This window comes from Equus quagga, chromosome 11, assembly GCF_021613505.1.
Source record: "Equus quagga isolate Etosha38 chromosome 11, UCLA_HA_Equagga_1.0, whole genome shotgun sequence".
In the NCBI taxonomy this organism is placed as follows: Eukaryota; Metazoa; Chordata; class Mammalia; order Perissodactyla; family Equidae; genus Equus; species Equus quagga.
This window is the reverse complement of record NC_060277.1, coordinates 79,305,337-79,324,766: the sequence shown is the minus strand read 5'-3', so window position 1 is coordinate 79,324,766 and position 19,430 is coordinate 79,305,337. Positions and strand designations below refer to the sequence as shown.

The 19,430-nt window shown below is 39.4% G+C and overlaps 1 protein-coding gene across 3 annotated transcripts in view; it reads right to left on the bottom strand.

Moving 5' to 3' along the window:
• AP2B1 (adaptor related protein complex 2 subunit beta 1) overlaps positions 1-19,430 on the bottom strand; it is a 110,295-nt gene that overhangs the window by 12,961 nt on the left and 77,904 nt on the right. For all 3 annotated transcript variants that reach the window (XM_046675102.1, XM_046675103.1, XM_046675104.1), the window contains one exon: positions 18,832-18,961. In XM_046675102.1, coding sequence (XP_046531058.1) covers positions 18,832-18,961 — 130 coding nt within the window. The remainder of the gene's footprint in view (positions 1-18,831; positions 18,962-19,430) is intronic.

The following is a 19,430-nucleotide window of genomic DNA, read 5'->3' as shown; positions in this document are numbered from 1 at the left end:
AACTTTGGCTATGAGATCCAAATATCCTCTTTCCGATGTACATCCAGTTCCTTTACGTTCATTATCAACTCATTCTGCCCACCTTCAATAGTACTTTATTTCCTCCTCCGTGATTTGGTTATGTCTACTTGACACAGTCTTTCTGTTCTCTCTCCCAGAAGAATCCATCAAATTACGTTCCTTGTCACTTGTGCTTTTAATCTTTCAATTACCAACCCCTAGGAGTTTCTGACCTCTATCGCATAATGTGATGCCTAAAATGCTGAGACAGCAGGATTCCCAAAAAGCTTGAGTCTGGTGAATGCAAAGAGAGTAACCAACCTCAGGAAAGAGGAACCGTCAACATTTTTTCAGATATACTAGACCACCACTGCAAAAGATTTACACCAGGTGTGGGCTTCTGGGAAAGAGGTATTTTCTAATTCACCTGGTACTCAGAACTCTTAGTTCAATTAAGGGCACCAAGAAGATCTTGAGGTAGTGCCAGCCTCTGTAAAGGGCATTTAGAAGTGAAAACTGGGGTGGTGTGGGGGGGCTAGTAAGAGTTATATAAAGGTCTTATGTGAAACGTGAGTGATTTTCACTACTATCATCTTTGATTATAAAAGCAGTAATATTTCACAATGTGCCATTCATGTAAACATTTTTTAACGTTTACTATGTCCCAAGCATTTGAGACATAAGAAAGAATACAGAAAATATAATCCTGTCCTCCAGGGCAAAATATTAGTGGTTCTTAACCAAAGACTTATATTAGACTCATCTGGAGAGACTTTTCAAAACAGATGCCAGGGCTCCACCCTATATAACAGAATAACAATCTCTAAATCTGGGACCTGGCCTGTGTATTTTGGAAAAAGTTCCTAAGAAGGTCAACCAGATAAGCAATTAATTTAGAACAATGTTACCTAAGAAGTCTTAAGGGGCTTATCGTAAATAACTTGTTCTTCTGAGAGAATCCATATTCCAGTTGGAACCCTTGAACAATGGAAAAGACATCAAAAGGCCCCCTAGGTCAGCAGTGCTCAACCATTTTGTGACAAACAGATGAAAGCCATGGACCCTCCTCCTGAAAAACCGTACACACAACATTTTGACATACAGTTTCAGGGGTTTCAGGACACCCTCAAGACTATCCCTGGATCACTTCTCTGGAATAACACTGAGAAGCTGGGATACCCAAATCAGAGGCAACACACACAGTGGTTCAGAGCGTGAACTTGGGAACCAGACCAGATCACCTGATTTCAAATTCTGACTCTGTCACTTATTGCTGTGTGACTTTGGGCAAGTAGCACCCTGCCCAGTTTCCTGAGTGTAGAATGGAGGTAACGACAGCACTGAATGCATAGGTTGTTATGAGGATAGTGAGTTTATATTTGCAAAGCACTTAGAATAGTGCCTGGCTTACAGGTTAAGTACTATAATGAGTGTTTGTTAAAGAAAGATTCCTTCTTCTTTCACTGTCTTCTGTTTTACCTGTTTACTCAGAATTTTTCATAATTAAGGATAGCCACATTAGACTTATCTAAAGTCTTACACATGCTCAAATGTAGTACTACTACTATGCTAAAAGGAAATCAGAAGACAGAAAAGGTTATTAGCAAACTGTTAGCTTAATGACTCTTCTTGCTGCTGTGCCCTTGGTAAACTCTTTACAGGACCAACTGCACAGGTGACTCTTTGGGGGGCGGGGGGGAAGTGTTTCATCTCTTTTACATTAGCTTTTCAAAATTTGCATAGCTCTCAAACTTTTACTCTTGGCCAAAACTGCATTCATTTCAAGAATACATGGTTCCTTGGATCTGGCTGCTGCCTAGCTCTCCAGCCTACTTCCTTAATTTCAACCATATCAAAATTACTTCTTGTGCCCCAAACACTGAAAATCACTGCTCTGTACCTTTTTACATGTTATTCTTTCTGTTTAATATTTTCTTCTCCTGAAGCTTTAGCTGTCTGGAAAATACTCATTTAATCTTAAGATTCAGTTCAAGCTAGAGATTTCTCAGGAAAGCTCCAACCCCTCCCCATAGCACCCAGTATACACACTTCGACAGCATGAAGTAACTGTTTATATCTGCCTCACCCACAATACAATGAGCTCCTTGAGTGCAGAACTCTCATTTCACTAGCAAACTAGTGGCTCAATAAATATCTGTTGCATGAAATTAAGCGGAAGATGTTGAACAAATGGGATGAAACACTGGTTCCTCAACCTTTTTTCTACCTCTACATCACTCATATGGATAAGACAATCCCCATCAGTTCCCTCTCTCATTAGGCACATTGATACCCAATGAGGCAGGGATGGGGGAAGGGGATGATATATGGGCTCTTTTAGTTTCAAATCACTGAGCTAAAATAACATCTATATGCTAAGGAATAATAAAATAGGTAGGAGAGCACAACCCAAAGAATACTAGATTCTCCAAGGATATGCCAATTACTCTTTGGGAAGGCAAAAAACAATCAAGGGAAAAACACAGTATGAAGCCAGTTTAATTCCAATCCAGATGGCGGCTACTCTTAAACAGAATTGCTTTGGAGGGAGGGAGGGAGGGGAGTTCCTTGTTTCCTTATTTTGAAATTCACTATCTTAAGAGGTACAGAATAGGAAGGTAATCCAGACAGGCTAGAGAACTGTTTTCCAAGAGCTTTAACATCATTGCCTAGCTTGCCTATGGGAAATCAAGTATCACATATATATCTCCAACTACCTACTTATTATCTTCACTTAGATAACTAACATCTCAAAATGAACACGTCCTCCAAACCAAATTCCTCTCCCCTCCTCATCCCTAAAGAGAACTTCCTGCTGTCTTTCCAAAATCAGAAAATGGAATACTGCAAAGCCTTTTAACAGTCTCCCTGCTTCTGCATGTCTCCCCACCCCCAACACCTAGCTTTCCTAGTCTGTTCTCAACACAGCAGCCAGAGTGATCTTAAAATGCAGGTCAGCTCATAAATACTTCTCTGCTCAAACCTCCAATGATTTCCCACCTCAGAATGAAAACGAAAGTTACAATTGCCTATAACCTGATGCCTATTACTTCTCTGATGTTAAGTGCTATGACTCTCCCCCTGCTGGCTCCATGCCAGCCACAGAAGCCTGCTGTTGGTCCCTGCACATACCAGGCGTGCTCTCATGGCTTTCTTTTTTTTTCTTCTCTCCAAAGCCCCCCAGTACCTAGTTATATATTCTAGTTGTGAATGCCTCTGGTTGTGGCATGTGGGACGACGCCCCAGCGTGGCCTGACGAGTGGTGCCATGTCCCTGCCTGGGATCCAAACTGGCGAAATCCCGGGCCACCGAAGCAGAGCGCGCAAACTTAGCCACTTGACCACGGGGCCAGCCTCTCATGACTTTCTGCATTTGCTCTTTCTTCTGTTGGAATTCTCTTCCCCCAGAAATCTGCAAGGCTCCATTCCTGGCCTCCTTTAGGTCTTTGCTTTAATCAAATATTATCTTTTCACACAGGTTTTCCATGACCAACATATTTATAAAATTACACCACCCAATCTCCAACCCAAGGACTCTCTATCCCAATTTCTGTTTTATTTTTCTCCATTGTCTTCATCTGACTTTTTTTGGGGGGGGAGGGGGGATGAGGAAGATTGGCCCTGACTAACATCTGTGCCCATCTTCCTCCATTTTGTATGTGGGATGCCACCACAGCAAGGCTTGATGAGTGGTGTGTAGGTCCACACTCGGGATCTGAACCCACGAATCCTGGGCCACCAAAGCGGATCATGCAAATTTAACCACTACGCCACTGGGCTGGCCCCTAACATACTATTTACTTATTTGTTGGCTTATTGCCTGTCCCCATGCCACATACCCCACCTCCAGGCGAATGAAAGAAGAGATTTTTGTTTCTTGTTCACTACTGTATTATCAGTTTCTAGAACAGTGACTGGCACATACTAAGTACTCAATAAGAATAATGATTGTAAAATGTACTAAAGTTCCCAACAACTATTTAGGTTCAGACAAGACATGAACCTGGTCTATAGTTTCCAAAAGGATAGTACTTGAAGTTTTTTCTAGTGTACTTCTCTTAACAGAAAATGAAAGTATGGACATATATACTGGGGTGGAGGTAGGAGGAAAGGTCAGGATTAGCAGTATAATATGAAGCAGGCCATCATAAGAACAAAATTTCTTTGAAGTTCCAAGCTATTCCATAATGCACCTATATGTTCTAATATGAAAATGGTTTTTCTCTCTTTACCTTTGTGTAAAACTGATGCTCCAGGAAAACGTGCCATGTGTACTCTTCAGCTTCAAGGACCTCCTAGCAGTGTGTTTTTAAAAACCGTGGGTCACAACCAAATGGTAGTTCTTAAAATTAATTTAGTGGGTTGAAATTGGCATAAAAAAATAAGAACATATCATGGTGCATCTCATGAAGAGTAAGTAATGTTTCCTGAAACAGTTTCAGTTTTATGTATACATTATGTGTACTATGTAAAATACGTTTCTTACTGTTAAGCTGCAGTCAAAAAAGTAGAAAAGCCATAATACCTACACACCAAGTTAAAAGCAAGCAGTGAGGAAATGGGTTCAATGAACTAAGGAACAGAATGCACCCTCGGCTTCTTCTTCGAGGACGCCTAAAGCAGATCACAGAGGGACCAAGGAGCAGACTACCTAATCCTCTGTTCCTCTGGTCTGTCATGTGCAACACGTGGCCACAACAATATTAACTTGCCTCTCAGGGACATCAATAGGAAGAGCAAAGAGAAATGATTATGAGGCTCTTAGAAAACACAAAAGTGGGCTATGAATGCTTAATAATAATAATAATGATTTTTAAAAGTTACTTTCAGTGGCTGCTGGGGGAAGAGCCGCCTGTCAGGTCAGCCTCTAACCAGCAATTAGTTTCTTTCCAAAGCACAGGAAGCCTGCTGCAGTAGCTGCAGCCTCTTTATGGTGGCACAGCTGGAGACGAACAGCCTAAATTAATATTCTAACCTTGTTCCAGCGTACTCAAAAGTACTATAAAAGGTACTAGATATGAACTCAGTCTCAACTCCAGCAAACACGGCCTCTCACCACGGAGAACCACAGGAGGCACTGCCACAAGAAAAACCAAGGCAAGCAGCACACAGCTCACCTTTGAGAGCATATCATCTACTCTTCCATGACATCACTTGTGACCTTTCCAAGTCTCTGAAGAATACTTTTTTCTTTTATTCCTCCTCTCCATTTAGCTTTTGGAAAGATTATTTACAGGCCGGTCCACGCGAGGACCAGGCAGTGACGCCAACAATCTCCAGTTCTCTGAGGAATGATGATTCAGATGTGTTTTAAGCACCACACCACCTAGTCAACAGATTCTAGGGGAATGTCTTTGAGTGACAGGTTTTTAATGGCACTGACTCCAATTGTGTGATATATGTCATCTGACACTCAAGCAGAAGTGGCTCTTTCTGCTAGCTGCTGGATTAAATCTACCCGTAGTTCTGCGTTCCTAGTTAATGCCAAGAAACACCACCTTTAGTTTAACTATAGTCTTCTATTCCAAACCTTATTGACCAATAAATTGAGAATTCTCAGAGACATCCTGACAAAACAGAAGTCTATCTAAAATATCTGACAATGTCTGAATACGGTTAAAAATATGGCAGAAGTAGTCATGAAACTCACCAGAGAAAATGTCAATTTACTTTCCTTCTGATGCTAATTAAATTTTAACTTGCACAGCATCTTTAGTTTACTTCCAATGGAAGGCTAAGAGGCAAACAAGAACCCTCTATCTACCTATTTTTTCTTAGTCCACACAATAGATCAGATGGATCACATGGCAGTTGAGCAGCCCTCAAACAGTACCAATCGGCTGTTCATCCCAGATAAAAGCCATATTTAGCTATTCTCAAGAGAGGTTACAACTTTTCATTGCTCAGAGTGTGGACAGTGCAGCCCCTAACAGGGAAAATTGGACAGGTTCCTCTCTTGCTGATAAAGCAGCAGCTCCATGTCTCTAAGCTAATTTTCCCTGGACAACACGCACTTCAGCATCTGAAGTTTTCATGTTTAAACAGCTCTCAGAAGGAAAAGGAAAGCTCTGAACAGATGTCCAGACGATCTCTTAAACTGTAAATCCTTCAGTAGCACATATAATTACAGGGCTTTAGAAAAGCACTGAGATCCTAAGAAGCAAGCTCTCTTAGTAGGTCCTGTTTTGAAAGGAAGTGAAATCAATAGATGCTGAAACTGAAATGGCTATGGCACCTCTTGTAGTCCCCATTCTGTCATGACATCTACTGAATCTCAATCTCAAAAAACTTCCAAATAGTTTACACCATGAATTAGAGCGTAGGCAGATTAAACTTCCAGGACACCTACGAGAAGACTAAGACTGTAATGTAGTATGCACAAACGCAGGTTTCAAAGACTCTTGGATTAAACTGCCGAAACCTCCTAATTTGGGCAGGAGTAGATCAGAATGATGACCCCGAGACTGTCCACTGGAGAAATTCAAGGAACAGCAGGGTTACAACTACTAGAATCAAATTCTGCAATTCTTTTCAACTTAACTAGACCTTCAAGAACTGCTTTAAAAAGAATTCCCCCCTCCTTCAAAGCCACTTGGAAAAAAGGTGGATAGGTCACAATTTTCATGAAAGACTGCCTCTGTGGAGGGCAGAAATAGAACCCCCCTTAGACATCACTAAAGCCATCTGAACTGCAGAATTCACACCCTCAAAGTCCCCATACAATCTCTGGTGTCAGCTTTGTGACAGTTCATCCCAGAGTAAATTCCAGTTTAGGGGTATCAACCTTCTTACTCTTTATCTCTGAAGTTATAAACAATCACACCCATTCCCACCAAAGCAAATTCTTCTGATAGCAAGTGTGGAAAAGTCTGGAATTGGGAATTTTTTTAAACTTTTTTCCCCCTCTTAAAGGCAAAAGTTAGACTGTTTTGAGTATTATTTGAAAAAATTGTTTTCTGAAAGCAAGGAGATACAATGAATATCCATTGGCAAAAAACAACCTTTTTTGCCCTTCCTTTTAAAATCTGCCTCCTTATAGCTTTGCATTTATCAGGATTATGACAAAGATAGGGTTCTTCTGGTCTCACAGTAACACGGGCTTGCTCAGCTCCAATTCCTGTCAGGCATCTCAATGATTTTGGTTTTCCCTGAGGCTCCAAGACACAGAGCACCCTTGAACTTCCAAATTTACTCTAGGAATATTATCCAAAACAGTTTTAGGCAATTAGAATAACAGTTTAATAAATATTTGCATGGTGGCAATTTGTTTTATTTTAAAGTGGCACACAGACATAGGTTAGCAATATAAAAAGTTCCCAAAATATTATAAAAGTAACATTTCTCTTTTCCTAGTTATCTCCAACCTTGGAAATAGGGTCCATTAATGTGCTATGACCTTGCCTCTTCAAATACTTATGAACAGAGTAAAGGAAGCAACAGTTTCTAACGTTTGCTCTGCCCACTTTAGAGAAAATTAATTTGTGATTGTAGTCCTCAGATTAAACTTGGGACCAGGACCAGACCCACTCAGGTAAAGGGTATTGAATCAGAGTCAGAGTCTGAGGGTAGACTGCAAGGCCACTGAGAAACAGCAGGCAGAGAGAGTGTTTAGGGACACTCTGCTAAGATGAGGAGATGGCCTTACTGAGTTTGGTTCAAAAAACGGATGCACCTGATATTTGTAAACACTTCCTTAAATGAAAGCAGAAGGATTCACTCAACAACAAATATTATGTACCTATTGTGTGCCATGTATCAGCGCAGGAAAAAAACTAGATAAAAACTGCTGCCCTTTTGGAGTTTGCATTCTAGTGGCAAGAGAGCAGGAGGTAAAAATGAATAAGTACATTAAATAGATTTAAAATGGATAAATGCTCTGGGGAAAAAATAAGGGTAAGAGGGATCAGATCAAGAGTCTTGGGAGTAGAGAGAGGAGACCTTATTAAAAACAAACTGTCTTAGCAAAGACCTGACAGAAGTAAGTTAAGCAATAGGAGATTGAAAAAAGGAACATTCCAGACATGGGAAGCAGCCAATTCAAAGGCCCTGAGGTGGCAGCATACCTATTTGAACATCAGTGAGGAAGCCAGTAAAGGACTAGCAGATGAAGTCAAGGAGGTAAGGCACGGCTAGATCACATAGGGCCCCACAGACCACTTTCAGGATTTTAGCTTTTCCACTTAGAAAAAATATCAATGCAAGTTCTTCCAGATCGGCGAAGTAAGCCTGAATATAACAGGGCAGTGGCATAGCAAGAGCTAAGCAGCTATCACAACTCTGACAGGACCACGCCTATGTGGAGAGAGTCACTGGCAGCTGTGCGCCTCACAAGGAACCCGAGTCAAGGGAAAATAATGCTAAGATACACTGCATCTGTTCTTGCTTCAGGTAGCTTTCTCATTTTTTAAAAAGTTTTATACGTTAGGCAAAATAAATCAGGTAATTACAGCAATGTATATGTAATCTCTTTCTGCCAATACAGAACCCACCTGCCAAACTATACTGACCAATCTGGTTACCATTTAGAAACCCTTATTACAAGCCCCAAATTCTCTCTTCCTCAGCAGCCTACAACAGAATTACTCTGTACGGTTTCAGTTGCCAGAAAGAGCCAGCAATATTTTCACAGGCCTTTCAGCCTGCCTGACAGATAAGTTCCCCAAACCCTAAGGCCTGACCTTAAACAGGTTCTGCCAGACCTACAAAGGCTCTAAACCTAGGCACCAATCTCTCTCTTTGTCCCTTTAATGACAGCTATGTGTACCTTGCTAGAACTGGCTGATGTGCCCTTGGCTGCAGCTGTCGCATCTTATATACTATTTACACTAACAGCATGAATTGTTCACTATGTAGGGCTTATTGTTAAACTTAAAAATACACTTAATACACTCTGTACTGAACCACAAAACAGTGAAGACGGGACTAGTAAACTATGTTAAAGTGATTAGATATTCCACACCCCAGTCTGGTATGTCACGGGACAGAAGACCCAGAGGAAACTCGATAGAAGATTTCAACAGACCTCAGTAATGAGAATGAATGAACATTATGCATTTTTCAATCCTGGGGTAAAACTGAACTAGAATCTAACCTAGGTTCTAGATAACAAGCATACAGTCTCAGATTAGTTAGTAGCAAGTTAGAAATCTAACGGGGTCACAGGTATGCCTATGTACTGCCCCGGTACATTATCTAACCTTCACGTGGACAGAAGCAGGGCATGTGGCTGTCAAGATAACTGGGCACGTGGGCTGGCCACTATGCACAGATGCTGTCTCTGGGTAGTTTTTACTGGAGAAACAGGTCATACATAAAACGGACAAAATTATTGTCAGGAGCACAGCGTGAGCTACGGAATTGAGAAGTTCTGTGCTTCCATATTTGGAGTACCTGCCTTCCAACTCTTTCAATGGCTCCAAGAAACAAACAGTGCTACCAAACCAAGGACCACCATTCATTCACATATTTTTCAAAAGTGATTAAAGAATATTCTCCCTAGTTGCTAAACTATAAGTGATTCTAAGTACATTTACCAGTGTCTCTACTTCTAATCGTCTTTTCTTCTCAAAATTAGAACAAAACTGACATCTGTTTGCAGTACACACAAACAAATGTCCTTCCATAAACTTAGGCTTTCCTGAAGTAGAATAAAAGGGAAAATGAATTAAAACTGAGTATATTTTCATTACAGGCCTACTTGATTGATTTTTCAGGCCCTGTGAGCCTTGATTCAGACACTTGTTCTATAAAACCCCAACCCACAGACCTTCAATCTACAGATAGAACTTAAAGGAAGACATATCTTAGTTCAATATGAATAACTTCCTAACAGAGTTTTAGGAAGATGGAATGTGCCATTCTAGGGTAATAATTACTAACAGTATTCATAAAAGATGCTGAGACTCCAATCACTGCTTATATAGATCAATTCCATCAGAATTAGGGTTTGAAAGAGACAATGTTAAAGGTCATCTCTTCTAACCATGAGATTTTACATTCTCTATGTTTGCACACTCACATAGCTCAAAGCTTTCCTCAGGTTTTATTTTAAGATATATGGACTTCAATACCATGAAGCCTATGCATAACTCCTACAAAAAAATTGTGAATAAAGCAAATCTTCTCCTATCTCATTGAACACGATGCTATGACAAAATATAAGAGGGTAAATATGAATGAGGGCAGGATATGGCTCTCAAGTGGGCTTCAATCCTGCTCAGGAGAATCCCAGTGAGTTCCCCTTAATTCCAACCCATGATGTAGACTAAGGCTTTGTTTATTATCAGCTATAATGAGAACACAGGGGCTAGAAAGAGTTATTTACTTTTTATTCAAAATTCAAAGTCCCCTACTGCATAAAGATCACACAGTTAAATCTACTTTCCAATCATTTATCAATCCACAAACAAAAACTCATTCCATTTTTCATCACTGACTCCTAACTTACTATCATGATATAAAGATGGCTGGGATTTTAATAGATGAAAATCCACAAATCACTTTTATTTACCACTTTAGAACTACTTTGTGAAATTCATTATCATTCTCTCAAGATTCACAGCATGGACTTCTGTTACTTGAGTAATCTGATCTCACAGGCCCTTTTTTATGAGGGTCTAGCTCCCAACCTTGGGTGTTTTGAGAACTGATTCTGGGTTTCAGGAAAAACTCTCTCGTGTCATTGAAGCCAGATCTATGATCCATTAGACCACCCCTACTTATCGGAATACAGAATTCTTGTCTACAGCAGGTGGTACTAACATATTCCTAAAAGAGAGTCCCAGAAACCAGCAGCTGAGTGCTGGTTATAGAAAGACAAAAAGATATTGCCTGGTAGAATCTTGATTATCTTGACAAAAAGGATAAGGAGTGTTCTCAACAAAAACAAAATAGTAAAAAAGGAATATCCAGTATACAAGATACTCTATTTCTCGGATGAAATTAAAGGTTATATTTATAGTCCTGATGTGACACGAAAAATATATCAAATTTGAAGCAGCAATCATAGAAAGTAATTTTCTCCTCTTTTTTCTTTGGTAGCAAAACGTTTTCATCTTTCGTAGCAAAGACTCCATTACTCACATATTGCTAATGGAATATGTCAGGTTCTGTCTTGTCTACAGGGGTTATTTTCAGCTTTGGATCTATCTGTCTGACCTTAGAATCTCTTAAAGTTCCCAGAGGATCCACCACTTCAAGGACTCAATGTCTATTCAAGCAGCTGTAGTCCCACGCAAGCAGAGTGCACAGTCCTCAGTCGTGCATCTTGGGAGACTAAAGGAGACTTTAAGAATGAACTTGTTTCACTTTCACAAGTCAAGAAAAGTCAGCAAATGCCAAGCTTTTTTGCTTCATTTGATGGAAGCTGCTGAAAAGGTCTTCCGTTTGAAAGCATTTACCAGTTTTTCTGGTACAATAGCACAGCTGTGGGCTTTCTGAGCATGAACGGACATATGCAACACATGAAATATCAGGGACAGGCACCATCTGCAACTGATTGTCTCACAGGCTGGAACTGCAATGTAGGAGTAGCAAGGGACAGAATATTCTCAGGACCATACACTGCCAAAAAAACCTTTTGTTGACAAAGATCTTAAAGATATGAATAATGGAGATTGTAAGATTGTGTCCTTTGCAGCTAGCATCTTCAGCACTTTCTGCCCTAATCATTCAAAGGTTAAACTAATAGAACACATGAATACTGCCTTGTTTTAGAAGAAACAGTCAATGAAAAAACCAAGAGGCATTATTTCTTTTCCCTAATTAATATTCATCCTCTTGCTAAACAATGCTTATGTGGGGTTTAAAGGCGACAGCTAGAGAGACAGATAACAAAAACCATATATAGGAAAGAACCAATTCTTTATACATAGGCTCACCTCTAAGACTCCTAATTATAAAGCAGTATGGAAGGAAGGTAAGATGAATTTTTATGAAGGTGCTATCAGACTTCAGGAAAAGATAGTAGATTGAAAATGACATTTAAATTTTCCTTCTTCTGGAAGAAACTGCCATAATTAAAGGAAAAATTTTTAAAGGCATAAGTTCATAAAGATAGGGAAGAAAAAAGTACAAGAGCAACCAAGTCTTGGTAACTGTGAAACAGATGGATTAACAATAATACCACAGAATTCTCAAAGACTTAGGACTGGTAGCACCTCTGGAACTGCATGGAGGGGAAATGGGGGGCAGAGGATGTTAAAAGAAAGAGGATCAGGATGCTCTGAGAGTCCTTTAAAATAAAATAAAATAAAAGATGCTCTGAGAGTCCTAGATCCCCACCACCATTCTAAGCTACCTTAGCCCCTCAGTCCCTGCATCAAACTAAAGATTGATTCTTTTGAAGAGGATAAAATAGACGGTACTTTGAAGGGGAAGCCAGGCATGGCTGAGGAGTGGCGGATGAAATGAATTTATGCTGAGACTCTTCAGCCCTCTTTCCCAACTTAGCTCTCAGAAGGCTGGCAAAAAGCCTTTATATTTTAGACAGGAGAGTCAAAGTCGATTTTTGGAAGAATTAAGCCAGCACAAGAAGAAAGACGAGAAAGTATTAATATAGAGGATTCCAGCCGCCCTCAGTGATGGGTAACTGGAGGTCCTGTCCTGGACCTCACAGTTTAGAAGGCCATACTCTGATCCTCTTCTGGTCTCCTTGCAGCCTATGGATAAAAGAATCCACAGGGCCAAAGAGACATGCTCAGCTAGAACATGCAGAATTTCCTGGCTAGACAGCTCCAGCACTGTAGTTTCCAGAGTCTGCTTGAGATACTTCTACTGGCTTCCTGAGGGTCAGTAAGCACACCCTTAGGCCCAAGGGATGGCCAAAAGGGTGGAGGTGGGATAAAGGAAGAGAGTAGGCTGTGGAACAGGCTTCTTGAATTGTACTCCTGAGTGAACAGATGGGGAACTTTAGCAAAGAACCAAATGGAAATCCTAAAACTGAAACATATAATATTTGAAATGAAAATTATACTGGATAGATTTAAAAGAAGGTTATAAGCCTACTGAAGTGTCAGTATACCTGAAGACAGATCAACAGGAATTATCCAATCTGAAGAACAGAAAGAAAGAAAAAGATTAAATAATAATAAGAAGAGAACTTCCCCAGTGATCTGAACGCCAATAGCAAGTGGTCTAACATATATGTAATTGGAGTTCTGGAAGGAGAGAAGAGAGACAATGGGGCAGAAAAAAATATGAAGGAATAACAGCAAAACTTTCCCAAATTTGGGAGAAACAATCAACTACAGATCCAAGACGTTCAGTGAACCCTAGTCAGATTAACACAAGGAAAACCTATAGATACATAAAAATCAAGCTGCTGAAACCAAAGATAAAAGAGAAAGATAGAGGGGGTGCCCCTAGATCAGCACTGTCCAACAGAACTTTCCGCAATGATGGCAATCTTCTACTCCTGCATCGTCCAATTTAGTAACCACTAGCCAACGTGCATTTGAAATGTAGCTACTACAAGTGAGGAAATGAATTTTTAAATTTTAATTAGTTACAATTTATATAGCCACATGTGGCTAGTGGCTATCATATTGAACAGAGTAACCAAAGAGACTTATGAGCTATCTATCAACCCATCACATGTGCACTTGACTGATTCAAACAAACAGTAATAATAAAAACACACAAAAAAGTTTAAGATATTGAGATAATTAGAAACTTGAACACTGACTGGATATTTGATGTTAAGAATTTCTTATTAATTTTTTAATGTATACAATAGTTATTGTGGTTATATTTTTAAAAAGAGACCTGTTTTGAAGATATATATTGAAATATTTACAGGTGAAGTGATACAAACGTCTGAGATTTGCTTCAAAATAATATAGAGTAGGCCTGTGGAGAAGGGTATAGATCAAACAATATTAACTATGGATTGATAATTATTGAACCTGGATGATAGGTACACAGAGATTCATTACACTCTTCAGTTTACTAAAAATTTTCCATAAGAAATCTTCAGAAAGTAGAGCAAAAAGAAAAAGAGCTGGAAAATAGGAGGGGAAAAAAGGGATTGGTCCAGGGGGGCCACATCCAAAAAGGAAGACCTCCAATAAGAGAAACAGAAGAAATGAAGGGAGATCTACAAAAAAGGTAAAGAAAAATTCCCAGAAGTGAAGGATACAAGTTTCCACTTTGAGAGGGCCCAATGAGCAGCTAGCACAGTGGTGAAAAGAGACTCACACCAAGGCACATCACTGTGAAACTTCAGAACACAGGGGATAAAGAAAGGATTGTCCAACTTTCACTGAGAAAGAACAGGGCACAGAAAAGGATCAAGAATCACAATGGATTCAGACTACAAGGAAAACAATTTCTAACCTAGAATATTATATAGAAACCATCAAACAAGTGTGACATTTTAAAACGTGAAGTCTCAAAAACTTTATTTTCAATATACCCACTCTCAGGAAGCCACTGGAGGACGTCTTTCATCAAAATGAGGGAGCAAACCAAGAAAAGAAAAATACAATAGGAGACCCAACACAGAAAAGAGGTGAAGGAATGAATCCCCAGAGTGAAGATGAAGGGAGATCCCAGGATGACAGCTATGTTCCTGGTGTTCAAGAAAATCAGCCCAGCCTGGAGCAGGTCAAAAGACTACAGAGGAAACTTCGAGAAATGAAACAGATAGACTAGAATTTGGGATTGAATTATAGTTAAAAACACAGAAAAATTAAGCAAACAAAAAGAGATAGGTATTAACAGGTAAATAGCCAATTACTTAAAAAGTTTTATGGAAAAAAAAATAATCACACTTTACTTACAGCTCAGCTTTGAAGAGCATATATGGTCATAACAATGTAAACATTGAATACTGATTAAAGTAAATTCTAAAGTGGCTCTATCAGGAAAACAGGAGGATAGGAAACATGGATGTAGATGATGGCAGTGAGTGGGGAGATAGAGAGGAATACCTAAAATGGAAAAATCCAGAAGTTGCCATATAAGCATGTTATTTAGAGACAGAGTGGCAAATATAAAAATATTAACTACAAGAGGCAAGAGAGACTGCCTCTGTGGAAGAAGAAATTGGGAGCCACGCAGGGGAAAGAAGGCTGGGGACTGGGTTTTTCTTAACTAACTATAGAACTAGTTGAACTCTTTAAACCGTTTTTGTAACTCTGATAAAATTAAAACTTGAAAGAACAGTGCTATCAAAGTTCTCATGAGAGTTCACAGCCCAGCAAAAAAGGAAGCCAAACCGCTGTGAGCACTCTATAGCATCTATGCAAAGACCAGGATGAACTCATGTTATGTTATAATTCTACCATCTTTGTGCAGACACCGACTTCAGGAAGCAGTCACTTGCCAGGTGTCAAGTTTGAAGAAATATTTTGCAAAATGCTTCTAAGCAACTAACACAGATTGAAAGGATATAGGAGTCAGAGAAAACTCATTTAGATAATTCATTTAGACATTTGTTAAGGTTTTTGTTTTACTTAAATAAGGAGAATCAATTCTCTTTTGTAAGGAATATAATTATATGATATAAAATCAAAAGAGACTCCCAACAGGGACAAGCTAAACTTTACTTTGTGTAATATTTATAAGTTGGATTCACAAATACTTTAACGACCAACATCTGTACAGCAGAAAATATTTTCTAGGTTCAAATCTCTACTAAGTATTTAATTCTTGTCTCTAAGGTATGGTTTATTTTCCATTTTAAGAAAGAACAGTGTCTTTTTAACCTTTCAATTGAGTTTCAAACAGACTCTAATAAGTAGTTCGATGAGCATTTTAATGAAAAGTTTTGTACTGTTACATCACACTTTTGGCAGCTGGGTTTATTTGTCCTATAGATTGATATCAAATTAGCCCAAATAGCTGAAACCCACACTGCATTCAAAATTTCATTTCCTCAACTCTGAAATATTTTTTCTTTCCCAATTTTATGGGTCTGAAGTACTAATTTTTCCTACTTGAGTTCTTGAATTCAAACACTATTCAAATATAATGTTTAAATGCCAATCAATCTTTACCTGGCTTTACCTGGATCTATACGGTCTAAGCTAGTTTGGGATTAAGATTTGATTTTTTTTGTACATTCTGGGACAAGGGCAGAATGGAAGCTGACATCTAAAGTAACCCACCCACCTTAAGCTAGCCACTAGCTTCAACTTCCACCAGCAGACATGAAATAGAGCTGCTCACAGGGGAAAAAGTTTTTCTCTTTTCAAGTTTTTGCTTATTTTCTCCACTGGGAAATGCCAATTAATGAGAAGATAACCATAATTATGACATCCTTGAAAGAAGAGAATCCATAGGGAAAACTTGGAGAATCAGTAGTCGACTACAGATGGAAAGTTTTTTTTCCCTAGAGAAGCTGAGATGCCCTATTACATTTTGATTAAAGGGAAAACGGAAATTTTTTTTTCCTTTTTATCCCCAAAGCCCCCTGGTATATAGTTGTATATTTCAGTTGTGGGTCCTTCCAGCTGCGGCACATGGGACGCCGCCTCAGCATGGCCTGACGAGCAGTGCCATGTCCGCGTCCAGGATCCGAAACCCTGGGCCGCCGAAGCAGAGCATGCAAACCCAACCACTCAGGCACAGGGCCAGCCCCTAAATGGAAAATTTTTAAGTTTGCTTTGTATAATGTCAGGTTTGTAAAAACAGAACCTTGCTAGTCCTAATACTATATCATTACTTCTGAGAGAGGAGTTCGGACTAAGACTCAACTTTTCTTATGAGGGTTCCTATTTGCAATGTTCATTTCATTGAATATGAAATGAAAATGCAAATAAGAAAGTAAGCTGACATTCATTTATTTACTGTTTCCTTTTTGTTTTAAGAGCAGAAAATTTGCCCTGGTTTCTGTGACCCAAATTCCTTTTCTTACTTCTAAAGTAAAGAAAGCATTTTTGCGCTCATACTCACTGTCCTCAAATATTAGGCTTGAGGCTCTGTGGGTCAACAGGAGGCTAGATTTCAATGAAAAGGGAGCAGATGGAAATTTGGGTTAGTTACTTACTTCAGGATTCTGTGCTGGAAAAGTCTCTTAACACATTATTCTCATCATAGTAACAGCCAATTCCATCTGCACAGTAATCCTTGTTTTCTTCTTCGAGCCTGAGCCAAGTTATATTTTGACTCACTCATCTTCACTCTAAATCATGACAGCCTTTGCTGACAAAGAGGCAGTCAACTACTGTGGCAGCAAGGTAGACAGTGAACCGCAGTCTTGGTGTGTTGGTACTTAAACTACCGAAGAACGTTAGTTTTAACTCCCAGTAACTTTACTGTTGCTGTCTCAGCAGCAGCACTAGTCTCTCATCCTGCTGTTTCCAGAAGATCGAGTAATGGGATCCCACCTATTCTGACTAGAAAGTGGAAGGCTAATAATTTCCTTTCATCATTTTAAACATTTTATGTCTCATTCAGACTATTCCACCATTTCAAATTCTTGGTCGAAGGGGAATACTAATCCTCCTCTTTGACGTGTCTTCTGACTGTCTCATAGTACATCCCTCCCAACTCTTTCTTTGTTAAATTGTGAGCTCACTTTCTGTAGAGATTTTCTTTTCAGTTAGGAGTCCTGATGGTCCTAAAGTTTAGAACTGTTGCAAAAGGGCTGCTTTGCATTTGCTTCTGCCAGGTACCCCAGGTTTCACCAGTCCTGGACCGATTTCACATTAATTTATTCGTTTGAAGACTACTACACCTACATAGCTAGTATAAATTTGGACTATATACTCATATATTATGAGGGATGGCATAATACTGGGCCCTGGATTTCCCACAAGAGGCCACTGAGAACGCTGGTCAGAGAGAAATGTTTTCATCAGTCACCCTTGTGGAAACGCTTTTCCAGTTCCCCCTTCACTGAGGGAGTTGCCCTTCCAGGCTCTCAGCTTTATGGCAGACATCAGTTACAGTTCCCAATCTCAGGCTGGCCCAAGGCTGTGTCTCCTGTCCTTGTGAGCATTAACAACTTCAACTTCTAGGGCTTGTATCTGTATTAATATCCCTTCAGGGCTGCTGCAGCTTCAGCTTACAAGCTTACTATTCTGCCTCTATGTTGCGTGAACCCTAGGTTTATACTTCAAAGATAAATTCAAAATAGATGAACTGAATGAGAGTCTAAGATAGTACTTAAGCATTTTTAAAAATTCAATATTTTCAAGATCAAGAGGCTCTTGAAGAACTGATAAAGTTCTGAGCTCCTCTAAGATGCTGCTACACTTATCATAGATATATGCTAACATGGGGCATTTAAATCCAGACAATCTATTTATGGTTGTGTGTTCAAAGACAACCTCCATATAAATCTACTGAAATCTATTCTTATATAAATGACATTCAAATTCGCTGTGAAAGCCTTAAGGAAAAAAAGTTTCTAAATGTTTCTTGAATAAAAGAATGAATAACTTTCGGGGCTGGCCCTGTGCCTGAGTGGTTAAGTTCGCGCGCTCCGCTGCAGGTGGCCCAGTGTTTCGTTGGTTCGAATCCTGGGCGCAGACATGGCACTGCTCATCAAACCACGCTGAGGCAGCGTCCCACATGCCACAACTAGAAGGACCCACAATGAAGAACATACAACTATGTACTGTGGGCTTTGGGGAGAAAAAGGAAAAAAATAAAATCTTTTAAAAAAAAAAAGATTGAATAACTTTCTATGTCAACACATGACTTTTATTTTAAAATAAGATTTAAAAATAAAAATTTTTAAAGTAAAATAAATCTATTTTCTGCAGTTATTTCAAACCCTATTCCATAATCAAGTCTAATATAAGGAAGAGAGAGTTTTATACATAAATGAAATAAAACTGGCAAGATAGCAGCTTGTACCCCCTGAGTAAAGTAAAACTCCAACCTGCAGGTTATTCAGAGGTTCCATCTTCATGACTGGGCCCAACGTGTTGAGAGGCAGGGAGACATCAATGCTCTGGTTTGGCATCAGTGGTGTATGTATGGCCAGAGGAGTGCTGGGGATGACACCAAAGCTAGGAGACAGGATGAAGAAACCCCAGAGGTTAATCAGAAGGCAGGATTTAGCCACAACTTGAGTTTCAATGGCTTTTTACTCCATTTGAAGGAAGAACAACTTTTAATAAAATTAAATGGAAGGAATAGCAGGAACCAAGGTGCTCAATTCTAATTTGCTATAACATTGGTTACAACATAACCCCTGTTTTCCATTAAATGGACTTAAGGAAGGAGAAAACATTCAAAGCATAGAATTGCTTTTCTAGTGCTCTGATTCTGAAAGTTTCGTATGTTTATCATTCCACTAGAGGGACAGGTTTGGAAAGTATCTTTTTTAATACATCTTTCGTCAGATAATCCCTGGAAGAAAGAAGACTTAAGAATACCCATCCTGCAGAGTACAATAAATTGGTATTATTTTGCTAGCCTGATAACCTGCCTGATCAGTCCAGAGGATTATTTACGGGTAACTCTCATTTTCATTCT